The 26,338-nt window shown below is 52.3% G+C and overlaps 1 protein-coding gene, 1 long non-coding RNA gene and 1 other non-coding gene across 10 annotated transcripts; 2 read left to right on the top strand and 1 right to left on the bottom strand.

Moving 5' to 3' along the window:
- The first annotated feature begins 67 nt into the window (after positions 1 to 67).
- Positions 68 to 26,338, top strand: IKZF4 (IKAROS family zinc finger 4). 8 transcript variants are annotated; one of them, XM_043446213.1, is made up of 10 exons: positions 68 to 800; positions 8,930 to 8,984; positions 12,320 to 12,469; positions 14,206 to 14,299; positions 15,567 to 15,671; positions 16,649 to 16,909; positions 18,059 to 18,226; positions 20,605 to 20,754; positions 21,736 to 21,867; positions 22,520 to 26,338. In XM_043446213.1, exons 3-10 carry the CDS (start codon positions 12,383 to 12,385, stop codon positions 23,278 to 23,280), a joined length of 1,758 nt encoding a protein of 585 aa, XP_043302148.1. In that variant the 5' UTR covers positions 68 to 800; positions 8,930 to 8,984; positions 12,320 to 12,382; the 3' UTR covers positions 23,281 to 26,338. The 8 variants fall into 8 exon arrangements, with proteins under 8 accessions (XP_043302148.1, XP_043302147.1, XP_043302152.1 ...); XM_043446212.1 differs by having other exon boundaries at positions 8,933 to 8,984; XM_043446215.1 differs by lacking the exon at positions 12,320 to 12,469 and having other exon boundaries at positions 500 to 800.
- LOC122427904 lies at positions 4,877 to 4,983 on the top strand. The gene has a single exon (XR_006265595.1). It is a non-coding gene; the product is annotated as a U6 spliceosomal RNA (small nuclear RNA).
- Positions 18,244 to 19,546, bottom strand: LOC122427056. The gene is made up of 3 exons (XR_006265343.1): positions 19,418 to 19,546; positions 19,106 to 19,149; positions 18,244 to 18,395 (listed from the first exon to the last, which is right to left on the bottom strand). It is a non-coding gene; the product is annotated as an uncharacterized LOC122427056 (long non-coding RNA).

Genomic DNA, 26,338 nt, shown 5'->3' on the forward strand with positions numbered 1-26,338 from the left:
AGTGAGCAAATTGCAGGGAGGGAAATGCCCTGGTACTGGGATATCTCTTGAGAACCCAAAACGAAAGGTGAAAGGAAGTCAAGAAGTGGGGTTTCCTTCTCTTAAATCTGTCGGTATCTGCAGGGCTACTTAGGTGAATGACCTCAAGATACCCCTCCAAGAGGAAATTGTTTTTAATTTGGCATCCTTAAGTCCCTCCCCTACACAATTCCTACGCCCTTGCAGGAAAGGCAAAGAATGCTAAGGAGGTTAAAGTCAATATTGTCGTAGAAGGGGCAAAGGCAAAACGTGGCACTAGAGGCAGGCGTGCCAGGGCAACTAGAGCGCCCAACGTGGACTTATTTGCAAAGTAGATGCAGATGAAGGGTCAGTCCTTGAGTTTTCCTTTGCCTGAGACCGCGCCTTTAGGACTTGAATCTTTTCGGCGCTCGGCTACTCTCCCCTAGCTCTCCTTCCCTTGTCTCCCCAGCTTGGAGGCGCTCGGTGTTCGGCCACACCGCCTGTCGCCTGGTAGTGGGACCGGAAGTTGTTCGGGGGAGGGGGACAGTCGTACTGGGGGGGTTTATGGGGGGGGCCTGTCCCTCCTCAGGTGAAGCCGCCGATGGAGATGGAGCCGCCGCCGCCGCTGAGCGCCCGGGTCCCTCCTCCGGCCCGGTTGTGGCCTGCTCAGTGACCCCACTCCCCCCGCACTGGGCCGTCCGGGCCAGAGTGGGGGAGCCCCGCTGCCCCGCCTCCCTCTCTTCCAATTCCGTCCCCTCTCCCTCACCCCCCCAGCCTGCGCGCGCGCGGAGCTGCCTCAGGTGAGTGAGGGGCGGGGTTTGGGCAAAGCGCGAGAGGCGGGGCCTCGGCCGCCGGGGGCGGGGCCTGAGGGGCCTGGGCGTGAAGGGAGGGGGACACGTGGGAGGGGGCCTGGCGGGGAGAGGGTCGCTGGGTGGGCTGAGGCCCAAGGGAGGAAGCTGGCGGTGGGGGACAGGGGTTGGCGCGAGGCCATAAGATTGACAGGGACGTAGCAGGGACCTAGGTGGCCTAAAAAGGCGGGAGATGGGTCAAGGCAGAGAACCGAAGACTGGCAAGACCTGGCGTGCGCGAGGCTCCTTCGTTGGATACGGCTGGGGTAGAACAGAAGGATAGGGTGGAGAAAGAATTAGGCCGGGTACTTGGGCAAAGAAGCAAGAGACTGCGGGTGGCTAGGGGGAGATGTCGGTCAAGAAGGTTAGCGAGAAAGACCTAGGCCTAAGTGGGAAGACTGGGAGGCTATGAGCAGAGTGGGAGAAACAAGTGTTGAAGAAACTTAGGGTGGAGCAAAAAGTGCTGTGTGCGGCACTATGCAGGGTGAGAAGTCCAGGGAACCTGAGAAGCAAGGCTACGAAGGTAGAGATTCATTGCATAGGAGCCTTAAGAAAGAAATGTAACAGGCAGAAGTCCTGGGGCAGACAACCAGAGGGAAAAACAGACTTGGGAAGCAAGTCTAAACTAAAACAGCCTTCCCTGTACCTCCTCACACAGCCCCATCCCAGTTATTTTCTTCCCCCAGTTTGCTAGAGTTGTAGAATCTCATTGTTTGATTTGTGTGCTTTTTTTTTTTTTTAAACTATGAGTGGTCCTGTCTAGTGACAATGTTTAATGGGAACATGGGACTTTAGATAGGAGATATTTAGGAAATATGGTACCCCATTTCCCCCTCCAAGGTCATGAATTTACTGACTCTGCTTCCAGGAAGATTTGATATGTCACCAACCACAGTGTGTCAACGCTGAACAACTTCTTTCACCTCAGTCCCTTCTCTTATAAAGCAAAATTGTCTACTATCGTGACTTAAACACCTCCATTTACATGTTTGAGAGCTCCAGCTATGCCCCAGTCTCCCCAGTATGACCCCCCCAAAGCATCAGTGGTGAGCTTGGTATGGTTGTGACTTACAGGTCAACTCTAGGCCTTCCAATATCATGACCAAACAGAAGACTGTTGAGGCCTGGCTATTTCCCCTTACTGCTACTTGTTCACTTTGCCTGTGTAAAGGTACATGTTCATATCCTTGGGGGGAAAAAAAGTGAAAGTCCCTCAGTTTTGTCTGACTCTTTGCTACCCCATGGATTGTAGCCTGCCAGATTCTTCTGTCCATGGGATTTTCCAGGCAGTAATACTGCAGTGGGTTGCCCTTTCCTTCTCCAAAACTGTCTACTGTCGTGACTTAAACACCCCCCACTTACATGTTTGAGAGTTCCAACTTACCCCAGCCTCTCCAGTCAGCCCTCAGAGCATCAGTGGTGAGCTTGGCGTGGTTGTGACTTGCTCACAGGTCAAGTCTAGGCCTTCCAATATCATGACCAAACAGAAAACTATTGAGGCCTGACTGTTTCCCCTTACTGCTACTTTTCCTGGAGGAAAAAAAAAAAGTCACTCAGTCTTGTCTAGCTCTGTGGCTACATGGACTGCAGCCTGTCAGGCTCCTCTGTCCCTGGGATTCTCCAGGCAAGAATACTGGAGTGTGTAGCCACTCCCTTCTCCAGGGGATCTTCCTGACCCAGGGATTGAACCTGGGTCTCCTGCATTGCAGGCAGATTCTTTACTGTCCGAGCCACTTTAGGAAGCATTAAAAACAGGTGTCTGACTACCTAGAATATTTCCACTTAAGATAACTCAAATTCTGAGGACAAGACCAGATAAAAGTCCAAATCAGACACTCTGGGTGTGGCATCTTATTTGGTAGGGTATGTGAAATGCCCAGCCAGGAATTCCTCATCTCCTCATGGGTCTGCCAGTAGGTCAGTGAATCTTTCTTTGCGGTATGCGGTATTCGGCCTTCCCCACTTACAGCCTAATTCAGAGAATCCAGACAGCTCCCCGGATCACAAGAACAGTCAAATGAATGGCCCCTGAGATAAAAATAAAGTCTTTATAAAAGAAGATAGCCTTACCATTGGGAATCAGGAGAGGTCTCACTGGAGCTTCTGGGGTGGGCCCCAGGATGGTGGGAGGGGCCCTCAATTTGGCAGCTTCAGAATTATATCTAGTTCTACTCAACAGATGTTGATTTCTCAAGCACAAAACATAATGACTTTGTTGCCCACTGAGTGGATATATATGTAAGAGATTCACTGTGCTGTATACCCGAAACTAACATTGTAAATCAACTAAATCTCCATGAAAATTAAAATCATCATCATCATCATCACTGGGGAGGGACCTCCCGGGTGGTCCAGTGGCTATGACTCAATGCTCCCAAGGGGGCCTGGGTTTGACCCCTGGTCAGAGAACTATATCCCACTTTCTGCAAGGAAGATCAAAGATCCCACATACCACAACTAAGACCTGGTGCAGCCAAAGAAATAAGTATTTTAAAAATAATAATGATCCCTGGGCTCCACTTCAGATCCTAAGTGAGACCAAATAAAAAAATCCCCTTCTCCCTACTACGCCCAAAAGGATGGCAAGGAGGCGGCCCTCGCTCCACTCCCACCTGCTTCCCCAGCAACACCCTCTCACCACCTCTCTACCCGTGCAGCCTCAGTAATGCGGTTTAAATTCCAGTTTTGGAGTATCACTGGGTCAAGCAGGATTCTCTGGAGGATTTGAAGAGCTTTCGTTACTTGTGATGTCCACCTTATTTCAGACTTTCAGAGCCAGTACGGAGAGAAAACTTGACTTTCTGATATTTTTGTCACCAATAGAGCTGTGGGTATGTTTTTGTGGAGATGGGGATAGTAGTTGAAGCCTAACCTTGAAAGTCAGACCTTGGACTGGTCTCACTTGCTGTTTGTCAGGAAGTGTGGTGGGAAATCTTCTGTCTAGAAGGGAATACCTGTTCCTGCCCATTCCTGTTCAAATGCAATGTTATGTTGCTAAGAGAAAGCCAGGGCCATGGAGGGCTCTTTTTAGGGTGCCAGTTGCATTGGAAAGAACAAGGAAGAAAATCTTTGTCTCAGGTTACAATGACCAACCTTTCCTCCCTCCTCACAGAGATACTTCCTTTTGAATTGGGAGACTGGCTGTTTCTAGGTGCTTTGTATTCAGCTCACTGAACTGAATTTACAGTACATAGATGCCTACCTCCATCACTGAATGATGTCTGTGTTGCCATAAAGTCAGTTTCCTTTTGAGATCTTTGAACTAAGTCTATCTTGTGTCGCCAATTTCTCTCACCTTATACCTCCTCCCCCTCTGGTGTGTCTCCAATCTGCACTGCCTAATTTGACCCAGTTCTCTAAGGAGAGGCCTGGCAGGCCAGGCAGGGGAGGAGGTTCTTGGGGGACCGGGAATGGGAAGGTGGAGATGGATATGCTGCCTGGAGATTTGAGCAAACAGTGAAGTACATCTGATGTGCTCCTGGCTCTCAGAATACCAGAATCAGGAGCAGCAGAATCTCAATTCCATCTCACCCCCAGGGCTCCCAACTTGGCATTTAGACCAGTTGGAGGCAGCTAAAGACTGATTTTGCCCAAGATGTGTCATAGAGCACCTGTTGAGAACAATTAAGAAGCAGAAGAGCTCAGTTTACTTCCAGGAACCAAGTTCAACTCAGAAAACAACTCCTTCAGACCCTTCTGGAAATTGTTTTAAGACCATTGGGACAGGTGTCCAAAGATGAGACGCACTTCCCGAGCCAGTACTAACTGAGCCAGTGCTGTGCTTCCGCCGCCGCCACTCTGCCCACCTAGTGCCTTTCTATTCGGGGTTCATACAAACACACAATCCCATTAGGGTGTTTCTCCCAGTAGAGCCTGCTCAACTGGCTTTTCCATTTAAGTAACAGACCCCTCTCCCATGGGGATCACAGAAAAGGAAACAATGTAAGAACCAGGGAAATTGATACTAGAACCAGGGAAAAGCAAGACAATCCAAAGGCATTGAGTACCCTGACTTAAGAAAGGAAGTAGTGCTCGCTTCGGCAGCACATATACTGAAATTGGAGCGATACAGAGAAGATTAGCATGGCCCCTGCGCAAGGATGACACGCAAATTCGTGAAGCGTTCCATATTTTTAAAAAAAAAGAAAAAAAAAAAAAAAAGAAAAAAAAAAAAAAGAAAGGAAGTAAGATGGTTTAATGGAAAGAGCACACCTCAGAGGGACAGGAAACTGGGGTTCCTTTCCTTGTTCCAGCTTCACTGTGAGCCGAGACAAGTCACTTAGCTGCTCTGAGCCTCAGTTTCTCCAAGCAGAAAATGGGGAAAAACCTGCTCACTCTCACTTCTCCTGCATTGGGTGTGTGTGTGTGTGTGTGTGTGTGTGTGTGTGTGTGAAATAACCTGTGGCATCTTGAGCTTTACAAAATCCCGAAGGGCAATTATGTAGCTAATGATTTGGAAATGAAAGGGATCCCAGGAGTACCAGTATGGGACCGCCCTCCCTCATATTTGCATCTCTAACCACCGAAGTTCTAGGCTAATTCCAGAGAGTTCACTAGCCACTGTGGACTTGGGCTCTTCTCATCATTGCCCCTAAGGGACCCTTCAAGGAACCATTTATTATTGGCATGGTCTAGCGGTCTCTTCCCAAAGTTCAGTCCATACCAGGGAGGATGTCAAGAAAAGAGGAGTTGGAAATAAACCTAGAGAATTTTTTTTTTCCACATCCAGGCTTCCTAGGTGAGATTAGAAATCTTTCTAATGAAATCTAGGGAGAACTGCTTTGTGAGGTGAAGCAAAGCCCCATGTCTCAGGCTTTCTCATGAGACTTTTTAGAGCATGATATCTCTCAGCACTAGACAAGAACGACGAGGGGTGTGGTGGTGGTGAGACAGGATAATAGATACTTTCCTGATGTGTGCCCTTCAGAACCCCCACCCTCACCTCAATCAATACAGTAGTACACTCAAACCAAATTTTCACCCGTTTGCTTCAGTGCGATCCTTCCAAGAGACCCAAGAACCCTGATAGCAGCTCGGGCTGTTCTGTCACCCCACTCTGTTGTTGTTCGGTCACTAAGTTGCGTTTGACTCTTTGCAACCCCATGGACTGTAGCATGCCCTCTGTCTTCCACTGTCTCCCAGAGTTTGTTCAATTCATGTCCATTGAGTCAGTGATGGTATCTGACTGTCTCATCCTCTGATGCCCCCTTCTCCTTTTGCCCTCAGTCTTTCCCAGCATCAGGGTCTTTTCCAGTGAGTTGGCTCTTTGCATCAGGTGGCCAAGGTATTAGAGCTTCAGCATCAGTGCTTTCAATGAATATTCAGGGTTGATTTCCTTTAGGATTGACTGGTTTGATCTCTTTGCAGTCCAGGGAACTCTTTTAAGAGTCTTCTCCAGCACCAAAATACAAAAGCATCAACTCTTTGGTGCTCAGCCTTCTTTATGGTTCAAGTCTCAAATCCATACATGACTCCTGAAAAAAATGATAACTTTGACTATATAGACCTTTGTCGGCAAAATGATGTCTCTGCTTTTTAATACCCTGTCCAGGTTGGTCACAGCTTTCCTTCCAAGGAGCAAGTGTCTTTTAATTTCATGGCTGCAGTCACCATCCACAGTGATTTTAGAGCCCAAGAAAATAAAATCTGTCACTGCTTCCACTGTTTCCCCTTCTATTTGCCGTGAAGTCTGGGACCGGATGCCATGATCTTAGTTTTGTGAATGTTGAGTTTTAAGCTAGTTTTTTCACTCTCCTCTTTCACCTTCATCAAGAGGCTCTTTAGTTCCTCTTCACTTTGTGCCGTTAGAGTGATATATCTGCATATCTGATATCCAGATATGATATTTCTCCCAGCAATCTTGATTCCAGCTTCTGAGTCATCCAGCCTGGCATTTTGCATGATGTACTCTGCATAGAAGTTAAATAAACAGGGTGACAATATACAGCCTTGACGTACTCCTTCCCCAATTTTGAACCAGTCAGTTGTTCCATGTAAGGTTCTAACTTTTGCTTCTTGACTCACTTTCAGGTTTCTCAGGAGACAGTAAGGTGGTCTGGTACTCCTGTCTCTGTAAGAATTTTCCACAGTCTGCTGTGATCCACACAGTCAAAGGCTTTAGGGTAGTCAGTGAAGCAGAAGTAGATGTTTTTCTGGAATTCCCTTGCTTTCTCCATGATCCAACAAATGTTGGCAATTTGATCTCTGATTCCTCTGCCTTTTCTAAACCCAGGTTGTTCACTTGGATGTTCTTGGTTCATGTACTGCTGAAGCCTAGCTTGAAGGATTTTGAGCATAACCTTGCTAGCATGTGAAAAGAGCACAATTGTATGGTAGTTTGAACATTCTTTGGCATTGTCCTTCTTTGGGATTAGAATGAAAACTGACCTTTTGCAGTCCTGTTGCCCCTACTGAGTTTTCCAAATTTGCTGAGTGCAGCACTTTGACAGCATCATCTTTAGGATTTTAAATGGCTCAGCTGGAATGCTGTCACCTCCACTAGCGCTTTGTTCATAGTAATGCTTTCTAAAGCCCACTTGACTTCATACTCCAGGATGTTTGCCTTTAGATGAGTTACCACACCACCGTGGTTATCCAGTTCATTAAGACCTTTTTTTGTACAGTTTTGTGTATTCTTCCCACCTCTTCTTAATCTCTTCTTCTGTTAGGTCCTTCTTGTTTCTGTCCTTTATCATGCCTGTCCTTGCATGAAATATTCCCTTGATATCTCAAATTTTCTTGGAGAGATCTCTAGTCTTTCCCATTCTATTGTTTTCCTCTATTTCTTTGCATTGTTCACTTAGAAAGGCCTTCTAACTTCTCCTTGCCCCACTCTCACTCGCCAAAATCTGCCCCTGGGGTATTTATTTTTCGTTAGATGACTGGTGAAAGCAATTTTAAATGTATGTAGTGAAAGTCACTCAGTCGTGTCCAACTATTTATGACCCCATGGACTGTATGGTCCATGGGATTCTCAAGGCCAGAATACTGGAGTGTGTAGCCTTTCTCTTCTCCAGGGGATTTTCCCAACCCAGGGATCAAACCCAGGTCTCCAGCATTGCAGGCAGATTCTTTACCAGCTGAACCACCGGGGAAGCCCTATTCAACCAATGCTACTACTATATTTACTTATTTAATAAACTTTAAGTTCCATTCTTCTAGACTGTTGCTAGTATTCTCAAAGACTTTTCTCAAAATTTTGCATTTTTGGTTTTCACTTTTTGGAAAATATAAGGATGAATTCCACTGCTCTGAACATCTACTATTGTTCTAGATAGGAGATGGATGTATGTAAATTTCTACCAAATAGGGATTTTTTTTTTTTCTCCTCCCATAGGCTCCTAAGGAGATAATTCATTGCAACAAATTATCACTTTTAATTGTCCTCACTTCTGGATTGTTTAATACTCTACTGCCAATTACTGTTTGCCTTCCCTCAAATAGACTAACCTGCATTTTAAATTCAGGTCCCCCCTCAACTCCCCTCAAAAAAAAAATAAAGGTAGCAAAGTAATTAACAAAAAGTAAGAAGAAACCACTCAAGGATTTAATGTGACCCTTACACCTTCTGTACGGGACTCCTCCCTGAACCTGAGGTGGGCCGCTCTCCTCTGTCTTCTACTTTCCTGTCCCCCTCCCTCCCCCCACCCAAACATGTTTCTCCTGAAGGATTGAATCTAAACTTCTTAGATTACTACTCCCTTCTTAACAAGGTGTAGCGACTCTGTGGGTTTGTTTCTTTGCCTGGTGAGCACTGAGCTGTCCTACACCATCAGCGTCACTTAACAAGAGAGGGTCTGCTCTCCAAGCAACACAATCAGGGACCAGTTCGGAGTGAGACAGCGTTTCCACCTGAGAGACTGGGGAAGCCTGCAGAAGTTGGGGGTTGGAGGAGACCCTGGGGTTTGGAAGTCTGGGTACATCGTCTTTGTCATCAGGACTAAGTCTGAGGTTTTGCTTTGTTAGAATAGGGTCAGAGCACACTTAAGTGATCCTTTAGGGTTCTTGCTGATGCCAGGATGTTAGAGAAAAAAACTACTCCCTTTCCAGATCTGGCTTCTAATAGCATTTTTCTCTTCCAGCAGAGTCTCTCTAAGATGGACTTAGAAGACTGCAATGGCCGCTCCTATATGTCTGGTATGTCCTCTTGCGCTTTCTGTTTGTCAGGGGCTGGGAGCACGCCCTCCTGTGGAGCAGAGTGGAGAGCCTTCAGGGACCTCCCAGGGCACCGCAGTCTTGGAACTGGCACTTTTGGTAGTACTAGATAGAGTGCATTTATTTTGGTAATTTTACATTCCCTAAAAAGTGATTCTCTTCCCAGACTTCTTGGAGGATAGGAGCAGGGGAAGGAAATAAGAGGGGTACTGTGAGTGGAGACTATTAGAGAGAAGAGAGTTGAAACAAAGCAGTGGAAGCAAGATCTGGTTCCTTCTCCTGTGCCGAGGTCACTAACCAAACATGACACCCAGGGTTTCAAAGGCCTGCAGGGGCCAGGTAGGACGTAACAGAGTGAACTGGGCTCAGGTAATGAGCAGAAGAGAGTGATGGGGACAGTCATGGACTGGAGAGCACATGTCCTTCCTCAAGGAGCAGCGGCTCTGCAGGGTCCACCAGAATGTGTATCCAGTGTGGCCAAAGCTTCCAGTTTTTCAAAAGAAATCAGAAATCAGGATTTTATATGAAATGTCTCCTTTTAAAAATAATAACTTTGTATTTTAAGAAATGTTCCATGGGGCAAGCCAAATTTGTCTACAGTCTGAATTCAGCCAGTGGGCCAAGAGCTTACACATTTGAAGTAGAGAGAGGGAGACCAATTCTTCCCCTATCTTTTCCATGATCATAGAGCTTTTTATACCTGCCACATATTCTTATGAGGCAGAAGAGATCCTGGCTTGTAGTATGGATGGCTTTTAGGGATATGAAAGTAATCATGATCCTCTTAGTTTCACAAGATGAAAAGCAATGAGGAACCTCATTTGGCTCTCTCCAAGGGTGTAGAAAATGGCCTAAGACAGAATTTGTCTCTGGGATGGGAAGGAACCATTTTTTGGACCATTAAAATTTTAGGGCACGAAATGATTGTAAGAAATAACAGAAGCCAGAACTGGGTTTTGACATAACATGTATCCCCATCAGTAATCCAAGCACCATTGTAGTAATGACCTATAGTTTATTTTTTTACCTTAAAGTGGGACCAATGGAGGAATTATGGGCATGCACTAAGGGAGATAGCAAGATGGGCCAGACACACCTATGAGAGTTACTGGCAGCACCCACATAATGTCAAGGTAGGAAGTTGACTCTGACCCCTTTCTCGTTTAAGGAGGGAAGGAGTTGGAATTGGTACAGGCATTTGATACCTGCTACGTGCTGGACAGAGTAACAGGGATCAAGTGGACTGATTCAGTTGAAAGAAACCTTATTGGGACTAAAATCATGTCTCTTCTGAGGAGCCAACCAATCCTCCTGTCTCCTGCTCAGCTGGGTCTATTCAGAAAACCACGATTGAGCAACACCTGTTCTCAGGACCCTGCCTTGGAGCTGAGGACTCTCAGAGAAAAACTAGTCCCTCCCCTGAGGCAGGCAAGTGAGAAACTGGGAAGCTGGCTGAGGAAATAGCCCATGGAGCACTTTTCAGCCTACCTCTGGAGAACGTTGGATATTAGAGGAAAACTGAATGTATGGGCATCACTGTGCTATGAAACCAAGCTTTCCTGGCTTTCAGCAGGTTGGCAGTTCCTAGATGAGAAGAGTCCTCAGCAAAGGATTGTTTTTGAATGAAAGTGGAGGCCAGGAACCACTCACCTGTGTTTTGAGAATTCCAGATGTCAGCAGCTACCATAGAGAGGGACGGGGACTGGGGGAGGGGGACCGGGAGTCAAGGAAGGGCTAACATGAGCTCTGAAAAGCAGCCCCTGCAGGACCAGACATGGCTGAGACGGTCCATGTGAGGGTCTCCTGAGAGCTGCCCCCGCACCCCTGCCCCGCGCTGAGCCACCTCTCCTGGATTGATGGGGAAGCAGAGGGCAAGGCCGCAGCGTGCACCCCTCCTAAAGCACGTGGCGGAGGGTCTCCACCACTCTTCCGCCTCTACACCTGGGGACTTTCCCTTGCCTGGCCAACTGATGAAGGGGGAATCTCTCCTGTTCTTCAAAGCAGTCCCCCCTCCACCCCCCCCCCACCCCCACACAGAACCGATTACAGAAAGTCCACCTCTTCCTTCCCTATCTCTTTCTTTGGAAAGATCATCACCTGGAGTGGGGAGGGAGTGGGGGGGGGGGGGAGAGGGAAGAAAGGAGGAGTCCATTCCTTTACCACACAGATGCTTTCCCCGCCCCCACTCCCTATCTTTCTAGGGAAACTGAGTTGCTCAAACCCAGCTCATGCAATTAATTGACTGAGCAGTGCTTGTTCGAAGTTTTCTGGGACTGTGAAATGTTTAAGGGAACCTTGGCAGAAAGGGGTCCAGAGATAGGCAGCCCAAAGTTTCCCAGCCCCTCCCACCCCCTAATTCTTGGAATCAGAAAATCTAGTCTTCCAAAGTAGGTCAGCACGGCCCGTGAGCAGCTCCTCTGGAAGGGAAGGGAGCGGAGGCCTTGTCTTGATGGAGGGCGGATTCATCCAGGGCTGTCGGCAGCGGCTGGGGCCCCAGGGGCACAGGAGGGGAGGGGAGGTGGGGTGACTGGACCAGCACTTTGCCTGGGATCTGAAAGGGCTCCGGGCCACAGAGCAACACTAGCCCCGAGATCAGACTTTGCAGGGCCCTCTGGCTGCTGGGAAGGGGGAGGCTGTCAGTCCCGCCCCCCGCCCCCCAATCTGGAGAGCGACCTCCATCCTGGAGGAGGAAGAAAAGGAGGGAAGACAAGGGCCTGAGTTCGGTGGGGGAGGGGCTTTCTGCCGATCTGGAGCCTTGAAGCTGCCCCTTGTCCTGGGCCCCATGACCTCTGAGGCCTTGGCTTCCCCAGCTGGCAAAGGATTGGGCCTTCCCTGGGGCCCCCCCTTCCCCCCCTACCCCGCGGGCCCATCCATCTCCCTCTCTCTCTGGCACACACTCTTGTGTCTCTCAGGCGTCTGTTGTGCAGTTCCTCTTTGTCTGCTGGGCACAGGGCAAAGGCATCTGCCCCCCTGCCTGTGCGCCCCCCACCCCAGGCCCTTCACCGTCTTGAGAAAGGGATGCTGTAGCCTAGCGACCCCCACCAGAGGCGCAGACACAGTCTCTGCAGCCCCCTCCCCAGGCGCATCCAAGCCTGTGCTGCTTGCGCGCTCTCCCTCCCTCTCTCTCCCCCCACCTCTCGCTCCCTCTCTCTCTCCCTCTCTCTCTCACACACTCACACACACACACACACACACACACACACACACACACACACACACCCTGGGCTGAGTTCTCCTCTCTGGCTGCAGCCGTGGGCCTCTGCTCACCGAGCCGCTGCCGCTGCCTGCGAAATGACGGCGGTTCCCCTCACTTCCAGGAATCCACGCTTCCTGGAAGGTGAGTGGCTGGGCTCACCCCTGCCTGCCACCGAGACGCAGACATGCACACACCACCCGCACTCGCTCGCCGTTTCCAAGGCGGCGGCCGCGCTCGCACCCCGGGGTCTCACCGGCAAGGGAAGGATAATGTAAGTTCAGGCAGAAGGCGGCTAGTGGAGGGGGGCGGGGAGGGGGGGCTGCTGCTGGGGCTGAGGAGCCAATTCAGTAACAACTCCCCGAGCCTGAGGAGCGGGAGCGGACTGGGGGCTGTGCGTGGAGCGGGGGAGGGGGCGTTCCTCCTCACACTTGCGGAGGATGGGGAAGGGTGTTTGGTGTTGCTAAGCAAAGGCTGCGACTTGGTCAGTGCGAGCTCGTGGTGACATCTTGATTAGGCCTTGGGGACAGATGTAGAGCTGCCTGGGGTGAAATGCCGAGACAGGCTGGGGTGGGAATGGGTCATAAAAGAACCTAGGTAAAGAGGGGTGCCCCGGCAGCAGATGCCTCCGCCTGGAACTGAGATGCAAGGGGCCTCAGCCTCCTCCCCACAATAGAGCTGGGGATGGGCGTCTTTCTCTGCTCCTGTCCCCACTCTTCCCTGCCAGCGGGCTAGCATCCCGCCCCCTGGAGCCCGTGGTCAAGAAGGCAAAGCAGTTAAGTCGAGGTCCCTTCAGAGAATCGTGGAGGCTCTGGGACCCCACAGCTGGCTCCTCCCTCGAGGGGGCCACTGTTTGGAGGGATGGAGAAAGGGCAGGAGGCCCCGAGGGCTGGGCTCCCTTCGCTGGGAAACACATCGAGCTGGTGGGACCGCTCCAGCTCCTTCCTCGCCTTCCTGCTTTCATGCCCTTTACCGGCCTCCTGCTTCCTCTGATGTGAACCTCATGATTTGGCTTTGCCCTCCGGGGGGTTTGGATTCAGCCAACGTAGGATGACTCGGACCAAGAAAATCTCTCTGAGACCTAAGGGCAACCCTAATTCTTGGCTTTGATAGTCTGGGATTTCTCGGGAGTCCCAGAGGTTTGAAATTCCCTCACTGGGTTTTCTGGGGCCGAGAGAGGAACTGCTGAACTTCCTAAATCGGACTCTTGTTCTCTTCACCATCCAGCTGAAACTCAAAATCCCTGGAGCCCCCGAAGACTTTCTAACCCCTGAAATGGATTTATTTTAGGTATTAGTCCCATAAAAGTCAACCTGAGCCTGTTTTGCCTCTTACCTTTATCCCAGGGAGGGCAATGGCATCAAAGAGCCTCTTGAACTACAGGTGCGACCCTGGAAGTACCTGCTCCTGCTGTACTCAGGCCTTAAAAGGGAGAGTCAGAGAGAATGTTGTCCCCTTACTGTCCCTAAGTATCCCTGTAAGGATGTTTCCCCCATGTATCAAGCCCCAGGCCCCAAGAGGCAGCCTCAGCCCAGTAGGCTGGGACCAGCGATGGATTTCCAGCAACCTCACTCATCCTTTTAGGGTCAAGGACTTAGTGCCAGGCCCCGGAGCCCTGTTCTCCCCTCATTACTAACATCCAGTGATTGAGGACAAGTCAGCCCTTTTACCCCTTGCAACCTTAGCAAACCCTACTCAGTTAAGAGGACATATTTTAAAACTGGGTCTGAGTCTACAGGTCTCAACCCACAGCTCTGAGATGCTCACTAGGTGATATGTGTGTGGTATTGATAGGGGGCAACATTTTTTTTTTTAAATAACCACGGCTCACCTAAAGAGCCGCAGCCGGGGAACCTCGGTTTCAAGCCTTAAGGCTTCTTCGATAGGTAGTGAATAAATGTCCTCAGGCTTTGATGGGCTAGAGTGGGGGAAATGGGGCTTTTAGTAGAGGCGGTGAATGGGAAATGGCCCCAAAGTCCTGAGTGGTTGTTTTCTTCCCACTGACCGAAGCTGGAGAGGGATCCCTCAGGAGGGTGTGCTCCGGATTTCTTGCCTCAGGCCCAGGACTCCAACCATTTTATAATGGAATCTTTATTTTGTGAAAGTAAGTATGTGCATAGCTGGGAAACTGGGTAAAGTGCTAACAGGTGGACTTTAGGGGTGAATTTTAGGCTCTCTCTCTCTCTCTGTCTTCCATATTTAGACCTGTGTGCACACATCTATGCATGTTCATGTTAGCAGATAATGTAGACGGCTAGCCCAGTGTGTATCCCCGTAGGTATGTTCTCTTTATGTGTATCTACCTATGTGATATATGTCCGTGTCTGTGTTTATCTACATGTGTTTTATTTCACATGTATATTTGTGCAGAAGATTGTGGGAGGAGGGGTTTTTTTAAAGACTTGATTCGTGTCTTCAGGTATGTTATCTGATTTTTAAAAACATACGTGACACTTAGAAGGCATTTTTACAAAAGCTATTTGTCAACAAGTTAAAATGCATATATATTGAGAATACACTGATTATTTCACTGTCAAGGGGAATGTCAAGTAGTAACTATGTTATTGGAATACTATCAGATGGAGGGTTTCTGGAATAGCTACATGCTTGCTGATTTTAGAGTGAGATGGACCCAGCTCTCCGCTTCTGAAACAGTGACTCCAGTTAGCTGTACACAGGTGAGGGTTAAGGACGCCCGTAATTCCTACTTGTGGTCTGACCCAGGTCCCATCGCTGCCAGCTCTGTGAACTTGGGCAAGAAACAGCTGTTTCTGTGCCTCAGTTTCCTCATATGTACGATTAAGATCATATCGGCCCTTCCTTTGCAGGGTTGTTGTGAAGATTCAATGAGATAATTCTTTTAAAGTGCATAGAATGATGCCTGGCATGTAGTAAGCACTCAATTAATGTTAGCTGCTATTATTATGATTACTATTATTATCATTAGATTCAGGGGCAATTCCAGCCACCCTTCCTGCAGATCCCGAATCCGGTGTTGGGGGCTCCGGAGAGTAACAGTAGGGAAGAACGTCTGTCCTGAACCGCCTCCCTCGCAAGGCCCCCATTTTCCTCTCCACCCCGGCCCGCCCAGCCCCAGCCCTGCTTCCTGTGGACGTCAGGCAGTGAAGCTCTTCCCCTCAGGCCTAGATGAAGGTAGGGTGGGCAAGGAGCTGCCACGGAGCTCGCGGAAGTCAGCGCCGGGCACCCAGGCTGGCGAGGGCACGAGGTATGGTGCCCCACACACAACGGGCCCTCGTACGTGGCTGCAAGATAAATGTTTGTGAAATGTCACTGAACTTTGAAGAGATCAGGCGTAGACGGAAAATGGCTCGAGCTGTAGCTTCACCTTCCTCCTTGTTCTCTCCTCCAAGGTAGCGGGGACTCATCTCTGGAGAAGGAATTCCTCGGGGCCCCAGTGGGGCCCTCAGTGAGCACCCCCAACAGCCAGCACTCCTCTCCCAGCCGCTCACTCAGTGGTAAGTGCAGCCTCCAGCCTCCCAGGCCCTGGGCACCCAGTGTGTCTGGCCCTCAATTCACCTTCCATGGCAGCCATTTCCCGCTCGCTGCCTCCCTCTGATTTCCGCCCAGAGGACCTAGCAGCACTCAGGAGCTCCATGTCTTGGGTTTCCGTGACTTCTGAGAGGAGGGTGAACCATCACTGCCTAGTGACTAGGGTGGAATTGAAAGAGGCATGGGTGGGATTAAGGTGAGGGCTCCAAAGAGAAACTCTGGAACTGAGCAGATGGAAGTGGCCATGGGCTGGAGTTAGATAGGAAATAGAGATGAGAAGGATCCCCTCCTCACCCCCGCCGGTCTCCTGCTAGACAGGGTCCCCATGACTGCCCCTCCTCGCTGGCCCTGGATCTGTGACATTCTCTAAATGGTTGGAATAGCCAGGAATGTAGGTCAGAGCCAGAGCCAAAGCTTTCTCCTCAATGGCTCCTCCCTCTTGCAGTCCCCTCTCCAGATTTTCACGAAGGGGAGTAGAGGTGTCCGGCCCTGTGGGGTGGGGGGATAACGTGAGCTGTGTCTGTCTTCCAGTTTTGCTCTTTTCAGCCCGCCGTCTCCGTCTTCCTAGGACCGTTTTACCACCACTGTGACTCCCTGGCTTCCTGCCCGGGGCCAAGCCAGACATCTTCCTTAATGACAAGAGAGGGGAGGAAAAGGCTCCCCTTAGTCCCCCACTCTCCCCAGGAACTGAAGGCACCCCATGTACCCCAACTTTCCTCTGGAAACCTGTGTGCCTTGTGGGTGGGAGAGGAGGACAAAGGTGTCTCAGGTCCCAGCAGGACCCCATAGCACCACCCAGGATACTTAGGAGATTGGCTCCTCTTAAAGCCTAAATGTCTCAGGGCTTGGAGACAGCCTTTGGGACGTAAGGAGGGCGTCTCTGGCCCACAGGCAGGCTCCCTCCTTGGTCTGTCTCTGTCCTAAACACGCTCCCGCCCTCCAGCCAACTCCATCAAGGTGGAGATGTACAGCGATGAGGAGTCGAGCAGACTGCTGGGGCCGGACGAGCGTCTCCTGGAGAAGGATGACAGTGTGATCGTGGAGGACTCCTTGTCGGAGCCGCTGGGCTACTGCGATGGAAGCGGGCCAGAGCCCCACTCCCCCGGTGGCATCCGCCTGCCCAACGGCAAGCTCAAGTGTGACGTCTGCGGCATGGTCTGCATTGGACCCAACGTGCTCATGGTGCACAAGCGCAGCCACACGGGTGAGTCCGGCGGGCGGCCGGGCCCAGGCCACGCGGGGTCGTCTCGGGAAGGGGAGGTCTCTCCCAGCACTGCTTCTAGCTGCTAAAAAAAGGTGGGGGATGAAATCTGGACTCCATCAACACCTGTACTTCCTGGCACTTTCCTCAACTGTAGTTATAAGGCAAGCTGGTATTTGTCTCAGGAGGTGATGGAGGAGAAGACGTGTTGCCTCAAGAAGTGTCCGATAAAGGACTTCTGTGCTAGGGAGTCTAGCAGTTAAGTCTCCAAACTTCCACTTCAGGGGGCACAGGTTCGATCCCTAATCAGGGAACTAGATCCCACACATGCCACAACTCAGAGATGCCACAACTCAAGCTCCTACACGTTATGACGAAGAGCGAAGATCCGAGTGCTGAAAGTAAGACGGGGCACAGCCAGATAAATACGTTTTTTTTTTTTTTACAGAAAGAAGAAGGATCCTATAGTCCAACAGGGTATTGTTTGGGCACTTGTGTCTTACGGGTTTTTTTGACTGTGCCAGTTGGCATGTGGGGACTTCGCGCCCCACCAGGGATCAAGCCTGTGCCCCCTACTGTGGAGGCGCTGAGCCTTAACCACCGGGCCGCCAGGGGAAGTCCCTGTCTCATGAGTCTTTAAATAAAGGAAAACAGAAGCCTCTTTACAGCTATCTTGGGCTCCAGGCTCCTGGGGCAGAGCAGGCCCTGCGGCGCTCAGTTCTCGCTAACAGTCTTGGGCCCGGCATTCCAGGCCTGGGACCCTTGGCCCTGCCACACACCTCTAGTCCCAGCCTCCGAGTGAGCCTGTTCCCGAGGGGCCCTTTGCAAGCAGCATTTGTGTGTGTGCCGCGGCCCTGCCTCACACATGTGTTCTGAGCACCTTCCTTCCCTGGGCGGGGTAGAGTGGAGCGCGGGGCACGAGGCTCAACCTTCGCAGCTCCTCACCCTCGCTTGGCTGTGGCCTCTTCTTCCCCCAGGGGAGAGGGTAGAGTGGAGCACGGGGCGCTGGGCTCAGCCTTCGTGGCTCCTCACCCTCAATCGGCTGTGGCCTCTTCTTCCCTCCAGGGGAGAGGGTAGAGTGGAGCGCGGGGCGCGGGGCTCAGCCATCACAGCTCCTCACCCTCGCTCGGCTGTGGCCTCTTCTTCCCCCAGGGGAGAGGCCCTTCCACTGCAACCAGTGCGGCGCCTCCTTCACCCAGAAGGGCAACCTGCTACGCCACATCAAGCTGCACTCTGGGGAGAAGCCCTTCAAGTGCCCCTTCTGCAACTACGCCTGCCGCAGGCGCGACGCGCTCACCGGCCACCTCCGCACACACTCAGGTAGGGCATGTCCAGAACACCCAGTAAATGAGCTCAGCCTCTTCTCTAGTCTTGGAGGGTTACAGTGTCTGCCACCGAAGGGGGCAGAGCACTCCCAGAGCAGAGCCGCAGGCCCCAGGGCACGTGGGGCTCTTCGATGGGATATTTTGCATCTGCCATGCTCTGCGACCTGGAACAAGAGGAGCAGGGGTGGTGTTCCTGGCTGTCAATAGTCACCCTCCCTAACTTGGCTTTTACATGCATGCAGATGCCAGGACCATCCGGGGCCGTCACTCTCCCTTCTGAGCACCAGGGACACCCCTCCTTCCACTCTCATGCGCTCCAGCCCCACACCTGTCCCCGTCTTTACTAGCCCGCACAAACACCAGAGGTCTCTGGCAACCTCTGTCTGTCCTCCCCTGGACTTCTGGCTGGTTCCTGTAAATTTCCACAGGCCTCTCAAACTGGAAGAAAGGAAGCCTAGGAAAAGAGTATCCCATTTCTGTTTCCCATCTCACAAGGTCATCACCTTCCTAGAGGCAAGAGCAAATCCAGAGGGTGCCTGGAGGTCAGTGTTGGGAACACTGCCAGGGACCCGGACTAACCAGGTTTCCTAGCCTCAGCCAAGACAGGTTGAGTCAACACCTTTCTGGATCAACTGGACAGGCAGCACTGCTGCAGCCTCTCACTAAGTCTTAAGCGTTCACCTTGGACTTGGGAAAGGCCAGGAGCGGAGCTGGCAGGGGGGGAAAGGAAGAAGGGCAGAGGGGAGACAGTAGGGTCTGTCCTTGGAAACTTTCCTTGCTGTTTCTCTTTTCTTGAACTCTCCTGGGCCAGGATTTAAAGGGCCAGAGCAGTCACCTCACCACCCTCTTGTTCCACATTTCCCCAGCCACCTACCTTGTTCTAGATTCTCTCACTTTGGAACTGGGACCTCTTTCTCTCTATGTATGTGGAGAACCAGGGAGAAAGATCATTACTGATTCAGGCATTATAATCTACAAATATTTTACATGTGTCTCCTCCCTCATGTGGTCCTCATAACAACCCCAAGGTAGATATTTTCACAGAGCTATTCTACAGCCTTGCTGGAATCCAATTAACGGCAGGTGCGAGTGGCAGATGCGAGCAAGTCAGACTCCTTTTCTGAGGAAAAGGGTGGCTCCCCCTGCTGGTTTGGAACAAGGATGGCTTGGCCCCTAGAATTCTTACCAACCACAGCGAAGCCAGCTGGGAGGACACTGGGTGTTGTTGTGTAGGACATTTTAGGGACACAGGTGGAGAGAGATACACTGTTGGGTCTCATCTCTGTGAGATGTTTTCTATCACAGCCCACACTCTAGGAGAGAAAAGGGAGTTCCCGTCCTAGAGGTTAGACCATGTCCCCAAGAGTCCTGGGTGGATGAGGACCACGGCATTCATCTTACCCCCCAACCACTCGGGTTTACAGAGCAAGAGCAGAAAGGCAATAGGTGACTTAGTGCAGGGCCAAGTTAGGCGTGTGTGAGTAGGGGCAGGGGCCGGTGGTGATTACTAGCCTCCTGAAGCTGCCTTCTCCCGTCTCCCTGCTCAGTACTGGCCACATTCACAAATATCCTCTCTCAAGTTGTTTTCAGAGGAAGTGTTGATCTCAGTTTTCCTAACCTTTTTTTCATCTCTGGAAACAAAATCTTTATAACCTCTTCTTTGTTTAAAAAAAAAAAAACAAAAACGAAGACCCCCAGAATTGGTGTTCGCTCCCTTTGCTTTCCTCTGGTTATTTTATTTATTTTTCTCTTCTCAGAATTTCTCTATCAGTGATGGTTTTTCTGGGGCTCTCTTGGTATATCTCAGTGTAGCGAAAAAGAAAACTGAGCAATTAAAACCAGGCCGGGGATGGAGGTAAAAGTACAAGTAAAGGTCAGTGAACATGCCCCTCCCCACCCTGGCAGAGCTGAGGGCTCTCATTTCTGCCACCCCAGCCCACCAGTTTCCCCCAAACTGAAGCAGATAGTTCGTAAGCAAAAAAATCCCCTTGTCTGATAAACAGCCCTTACACCCGCCTGCCACATGGAAAGGTTAAACCACAGTCTGGGCCCCAGACTCTGAGATCCTGGGGTGGGGCCAACCTGCCTGCCAGGGATGATGCCCTGCGAAGTCCCCGGGTCCTTCCTTCCTTTGAACAGCAACATGGCCATCTTGAGGCCCACCAACAGTCGAAGCCACGTGCCCTCTCTCCTCCCATCCCGGTGCGTCGTCTCTTCTTCAGGGTTCCACCGTCTATCCTCGCTGGCCACTGAAGCTGGGGAAAGAAAGATGAGCCAGAGAACTCAGCTGAGCCACGTCCCTTCCTCCTCCCTCCCGGGCGTACCTGCTCCCTGGGTGGCCCTCTGACGCCCCCTCTCCCCTCTGCTCTGCAGTCTCCTCCCCCACGGTGGGCAAGCCCTACAAGTGCAACTACTGCGGCCGGAGCTACAAACAGCAGAGCACCCTGGAGGAGCACAAGGAGCGGTGTCACAACTACCTGCAGAGTCTCAGCACTGAAGCCCAAGCTCTGGCTGGCCAGTCAGGTGAGGCCGCAGGCGGATCGTCAGGGGGCGGGACGGGGCCACCTCAGCCCCTGCCAGTCAGGTGAGGGAGCAGGGCGGGGCCGTCAGGGGGCGGGACGGGGTCACCCCAGCCCCTGCCAGTCAGGTGAGGGAGCAGGGCGGGGCCGTCAGGGGGCGGGACGGGGCCACCCCAGCCCCTGCCAGTCAGGTGAGGGAGCAGGGCGGGGCCGTCAGGGGGCGGGACGGGGCCACCCCAGCCCCTGCCAGTCAGGTGAGGGAGCAGGGCGGGGCCGTCAGGGGGCGGGACGGGGCCACCCCAGCCCCTGCCAGTCAGGTGAGGGGTCAGGGGGCGGGACGGGGCCACCCCAGCCCCTGCCAGTCAGGTGAGGGAGCAGGGCGGGGCCGTCAGGGGGCAGGGCGGGGCCACGCCAGCCCCTGCCAGTCAGGTGAGGCCGCAGGCGGGACCGTCGGGGGCAGGGCGGGGCCACGCCAGCCCCTGCCAGTCAGGTGAGGCCGCAGGCGGGACCGTCAGGGGGCGGGACGGGGCCACGCCAGCGCCTGCCAGTCAGGTGAGGCCGCAGGCGGGGCCGTCGGGGGCAGGGCGGGGCCACGCCAGCCCCTGCCCTCACAAAGGGGTGGATCTAGAACAGATGAATGTGCCGGGCCCCGTGGTGGGTGCTGCAGGCAGATCCAGAGGTAGGGAGGATTTCATCTGTGTTGTCAGAGAGAGAGAGGGCACACAAGGAGATATGCAGTCAAGGGTCAGAAGCATGTAACTGTTCGCACATCACCGGAAATGTGCCGTAGTGAGCTCTAGATGGAGTGCAGTAAGCAGAGTGCCATTTCCCAGGCATCCGCTCTGACCTTCCTCAGCTACCGACCTTCCTCAGCTACCGACCTGCTGCTTTTCTCCAGGCAGGGGCAGCTGGGCCCCGGCTTCCCTCGCTCAGCTGCTCCTGCCTGTCGCGCCCACCCCACTCCTCCCCTGCCCCCTCCCACCAGGCGATGAGATACGGGACCTGGAGATGGTGCCAGACTCCATGCTGCACTCATCCTCTGAGAGGCCAACTTTCATTGACCGTTTGGCCAACAGCCTCACCAAACGCAAGCGTTCCACCCCCCAGAAGTTTGTAGGTAAGAGTCCAGTTGGAGGGGAGACATCAGCTGGAAGCCCCCACTTGTCTAAATCTGAGCACTGGTGGCTGTCAGACCAGCTGGGTCTGGAGATTTGCTTGGGGTGGAAGAGAGCAGCCTGGTGGTCTCTTAGTGTTCAGAATGTATCCCCAGAATGGGCTGGGAGGGGGGGGGGAGTGAAGAGGGAGAACATCCCTCACGAGGGGGAAGAGGAGTCAGAGTTGAGGGCTCTCAGGATGGTTGTAAGAGGAGAGGGTTGGGGGTCAGGCTTTTCCAGTTTCTGAAAATAGTAAGGACTTCTGTTTATGGGGGCTGAGAGAAGGGCCCTTGGAGTCTGATTATGGGGACTGAGAGGAGGGCCCTTTGAGTCAGAGAGAAAAGGTGTGTATGGGGGTCCCTGGCCATTAGCTCTCTTTATGGAGAGCAATGAAGGAAGTAAGTTTTCAAGACCAGTGGGCTGGGACCAAGTCCTTCTCTAAGATTATAGCCCAGGGTTGGGGAGCAGCCCCACAGAGGACCTGACCTTGTGGGAGGTAAATGAGGGGTGGTGGGTAATGTTACACCCACCCGCAGGGAAAGAAAACAAAGAAGGAATCCTAGGGGAGCTTGGACTTATCCCGAGTCAGCCCTCCTGAGACCCTTCTCTCCACAGGTGAGAAGCAGATGCGCTTCAGCCTCTCGGACCTGCCCTACGATGTGAACGCGGGCGGCTATGAGAAGGACGTGGAGCTGGCGGCGCACCACGGCCTGGAGCCTGGCTTCGGGGGGCCTCTGGCCTTCGTGGGGGCCGAACATCTGCGTCCCCTCCGCCTGCCGCCCACCAACTGCATCTCAGAACTCACGCCTGTCATCAGCTCTGTCTACACTCAGATGCAGCCCCTCCCTGGTCGACTGGAGCTTCCGGGGTCCCGGGAAGCAGGTGAGGGGCCCGAGGATCTAGCTGACGGAGGTCCCCTCCTCTACCGGGCCCGAGGCCCCCTGACTGACCCCGGGGCCTCCCCCAGCAACGGCTGCCAGGACTCCACAGACACAGAGAGCAACCACGAGGACCGGGTGGGGGGAGTGGTGTCACTGCCTCAGGGCCCCCCACCCCAGCCTCCTCCCACCATGGTGGTGGGCCGGCCCAGCCCTGCCTACGCCAAAGAGGACCCCAAGCCACAGGAGGGGTTGCTGCGGGGCACCCCAGGCCCCTCCAAGGAAGTGCTCCGGGTGGTGGGTGAGAGCGGCGAGCCAGTGAAGGCCTTCAAGTGCGAGCACTGCCGCATCCTCTTCCTGGACCACGTCATGTTCACGATTCACATGGGCTGCCACGGCTTCCGAGACCCTTTCGAGTGCAACATCTGTGGCTACCACAGCCAGGACCGGTACGAGTTCTCTTCCCACATTGTCCGGGGGGAGCACAAGGTGGGCTAGCGGCCTCCTCCCCCGCCTCAGTGCACCCCCCTCGCCCTGCCTGCAGGAGGCTGGCCTGTCCCCACCACGGCCGTAGGAGCTGGGCTGTGTAGCCCCCACCACCGGCTCCCTGGCTTCACCCCTGACCCTGACCCGTCCTCACCTGTGCTCCTCCTCCCCCCACTGATCTAAGCGTTGTGATGAAACAGGTCTTTTGCTTATCTTTCTCCTTTTTCTCTTCTCCTTTCATCCCACCATACTCACTGAGTTATTTATTAATATAATTTGTTGAGTTTTCTTTTGCTTCTTTTTTTTTAACTTATATCACTTGCCACACCCCCACCCTCCTCCCCACAGCCCCCTCCACGTCAGGCCTGATTTTTCTCTTTGCGCTTTCTCCAGCAGCCCCAGGAGTGGGAAGCTCCCCTTAGTGCTGAGAGGCCTCGGGCTTCCTGATTTAGGTCCTCACCTTTTACCGTACCCGATGCTTCCGTTTCGATGCCAACCGCGCTCTATACCCACCTTAGCTCTGTGGCATTACCTCTGCCCTCCGGGACCCTGCAGCCTGGGACTCGTGGCCTCTCGTGGCCTCTGACCTTAGGCAGCTTGCACAGCTCCTGATCAAATGAAGAAACCCCTCCTTGGGAAGTAGGAGAGGCTGAAGGAATCCTCCCCAGGCACCCTGGGACTGAGGGTCCTCTTGACATCCCACTAGGAATTGGAGTTCCCCAAAGCCCACATCCGGGATCTGCCTCTCCAGTGTGATCTCCCCCCTCTCCTCGAACAGCCCCCAGCACTGCTCTACTCTCTTCACACTGCCCGTCCACTCAGTGGTGGTTTTTCTCTCCTTGGAATGCCCCAGCTTTATACTCTCAGGGGCCAAGGCCAGGTCAGCAATCCTCTGTCTCTGACACGTGTGGAGCCACAGGTGCCTAACTGGGAACCAGGGAAGGGAATGGGTCAAAATTCCTCTCTTTCTCTCCCACCTCTCAAACTTCCTCACTCTAGCGACCTACTTGGGCTCTCAGGGGCACCTCTGGCCCCTGTCCTATGAGAAACTGGTGGGTTGCTGCCTGATAACAAGGGGGCATCCTCAGCCCCCCAGTCATGCTGCCTTCTCCCCCCCTAGCAGGATTCACCCTCTCATCCCCAGACTCCTGGGCCCTGTTCTTAGGATCAGTGGCAGGGAGAAAAGGATGTCTCTTTTCTCTCTCCTAACTCTCAGTATAACCAAAAATTCTCCCCAGGATGAGCAAGGGCAGACGCCCCTCTCCCCATCCCAGTCTTGTGCCAGCGAGAATGGGATGGACACAGCTGAATGGGAGAGCCATCCTTTACTACCCCCCTACACTCAGCTCCCAGATGTAGGGCAGGAGGGGGCACGCTCCTGGCTGCTGCAGAGACTCCTGGCTGTTTGGGTGACCTAGACAGTGAGACAGGGGCAGGAGGGGATCGCTCCACCGCTGAGTGGGGGTCTCTTTCCACCAGAGCTCCCTACCCAAGGCCACAGCCATCCCATTCTCTGCTTCCCTGAGATTCAAACCAAAGCCTGTTTTTCTATATTTAAAAATTAAAAAGTAAAAACCAAACAGAACACCTCACAAGTTGTAACCCTTGGTCCTTCTCTCTCTCTCGCTCTCCCCCCTTTTCTCTTCCTTCCGTTTTTCTTTCCACAAGTCCTCTCCTTATTGGCTCTTTGGCCTCCTACTTTTCTCACTCCCTATCAGGGATAATTCAGGGGGCTGGTAAAGGGTTGGTTAAGGAACAGACCCTGGGATTGAGGCTCGTAAGGGCTCTCAGAGAGTCTGCCTTATCCTGTTACGGGAAGGGAGACCCTGAACACTTCCTTCTCCCTGCTCCCCCAGTCTGTGGTCTCCCCAAGAGAACCAGATTGTCAGGGAGGGACACTGTGGGTAGACTGTGTCTCCTTGACAATGTAGCAATAAACAGATGCTGCCAAGGGCAGGGGGGCAGGGGGCCACGTGGGAGGAGCGTGGCCTCTGGAGAAGGGGAGAGTCTTCTTGAGAGCACCCCCAGGGAACTAGCTCCTTGTGTCAGAGGTCAGCAGACTTGAGATTCTTCTCTGGGGTTCCCCTCAACCCTCCTGGTTATCGAGCCCCTTCCCATGAGCCCTGCCCTCACCGCCTCTTCTGCGTCTGCTGTGTGTTTGGTGACACCTCACAAGACTAGTCCTTTCTGGGGTATCGGAGCCTTGGGGTGCCCCGTCCCCTCCCCGTCAGTTCTGGCACCTGTAACCTCCTGGAACATGAAGGACTGTGCTCTGAGGCCATGCTCTGAGCCCGTGAGAGCAGAGACTGGAAGGGCGAGCCCAGGTGCTACGGAGGGGAGAGAAGGGCGCTCTGTCTCTCCAGACCATCACTGCACTTTAACCAGGGTCTTAGGTACAAAATCCTGCTTTCCAGAGCCTGCCAGCTCTGGAACCTCAAACATCCTCATGCTCTCTCCTAGCTCCTTTTGCATAAAAAAAGAAAAAAAAAAAGTAAGAAAAAGAAAAAACACACATTGAAACCCACATGGAGAAAAGAGGTGTTTTCCTTTTATATTGATATTTAAAATCAACACCACACAAAAACATTTCTAAATAGACACTTTTCCAGACCTTTGTTTTTTCGTGTCAGTGTCCAAGCTGCGGATGCGATTTTGTAATACTTCTGGCAGCTTCTTTCCTTGTGTACATAATATATATATATAATATATATTTTTGATCAGAAGTTATGAGAACAAAAAGAAAAAATAAAACACAGAAGTAAGTGCAATACCACCTCTCTCCTCCCTCTGCCAGGGTTTCATTTGTAGCCTCTGCTGGGTGTCTCCTTGGATCTTACCCCTTCACCTCCTCCTCTTCCTCTGGGGCCCCCTCCCTCCTTTTTTTTTTTTTTTTAAAGAGTTTTTCTCCTTTCTCAAGAGGAGTTAAACTAGCTTTTGAGACTTATTGCAAAGCATTTTGTACATGTGATATACTGTAAGTAAATATTTGTGTAACGGAGATATACTACTGTAAGTTTTGTACTGTACTGGCTGAAGGTCTGTTATAAATAAACATGAGTAATTTAACACC

The sequence above is a fragment of the Cervus canadensis genome, chromosome 25 (assembly GCF_019320065.1).
Source record: "Cervus canadensis isolate Bull #8, Minnesota chromosome 25, ASM1932006v1, whole genome shotgun sequence".
NCBI classification, from domain to species: Eukaryota; Metazoa; Chordata; class Mammalia; order Artiodactyla; family Cervidae; genus Cervus; species Cervus canadensis.

What these genes read in the sequence shown, in the direction of transcription:
- IKZF4 (XM_043446213.1), top strand. Translation starts at nt 12,383, where the DNA reads ATGCACACACCACCCGCACTCGCTCGCCGTTTCCAAGGCGGCGGCCGC. An exon ending in ACCGGCAAGGGAAGGATAAT is followed by an intron (nt 12,470 to 14,205) that starts GTAAGTTCAGGC and finishes CACTGACCGAAG; the next exon opens with CTGGAGAGGGATCCCTCAGG. An exon ending in TCCCAGCCGCTCACTCAGTG is followed by an intron (nt 15,672 to 16,648) that starts GTAAGTGCAGCC and finishes CCCGCCCTCCAG; the next exon opens with CCAACTCCATCAAGGTGGAG.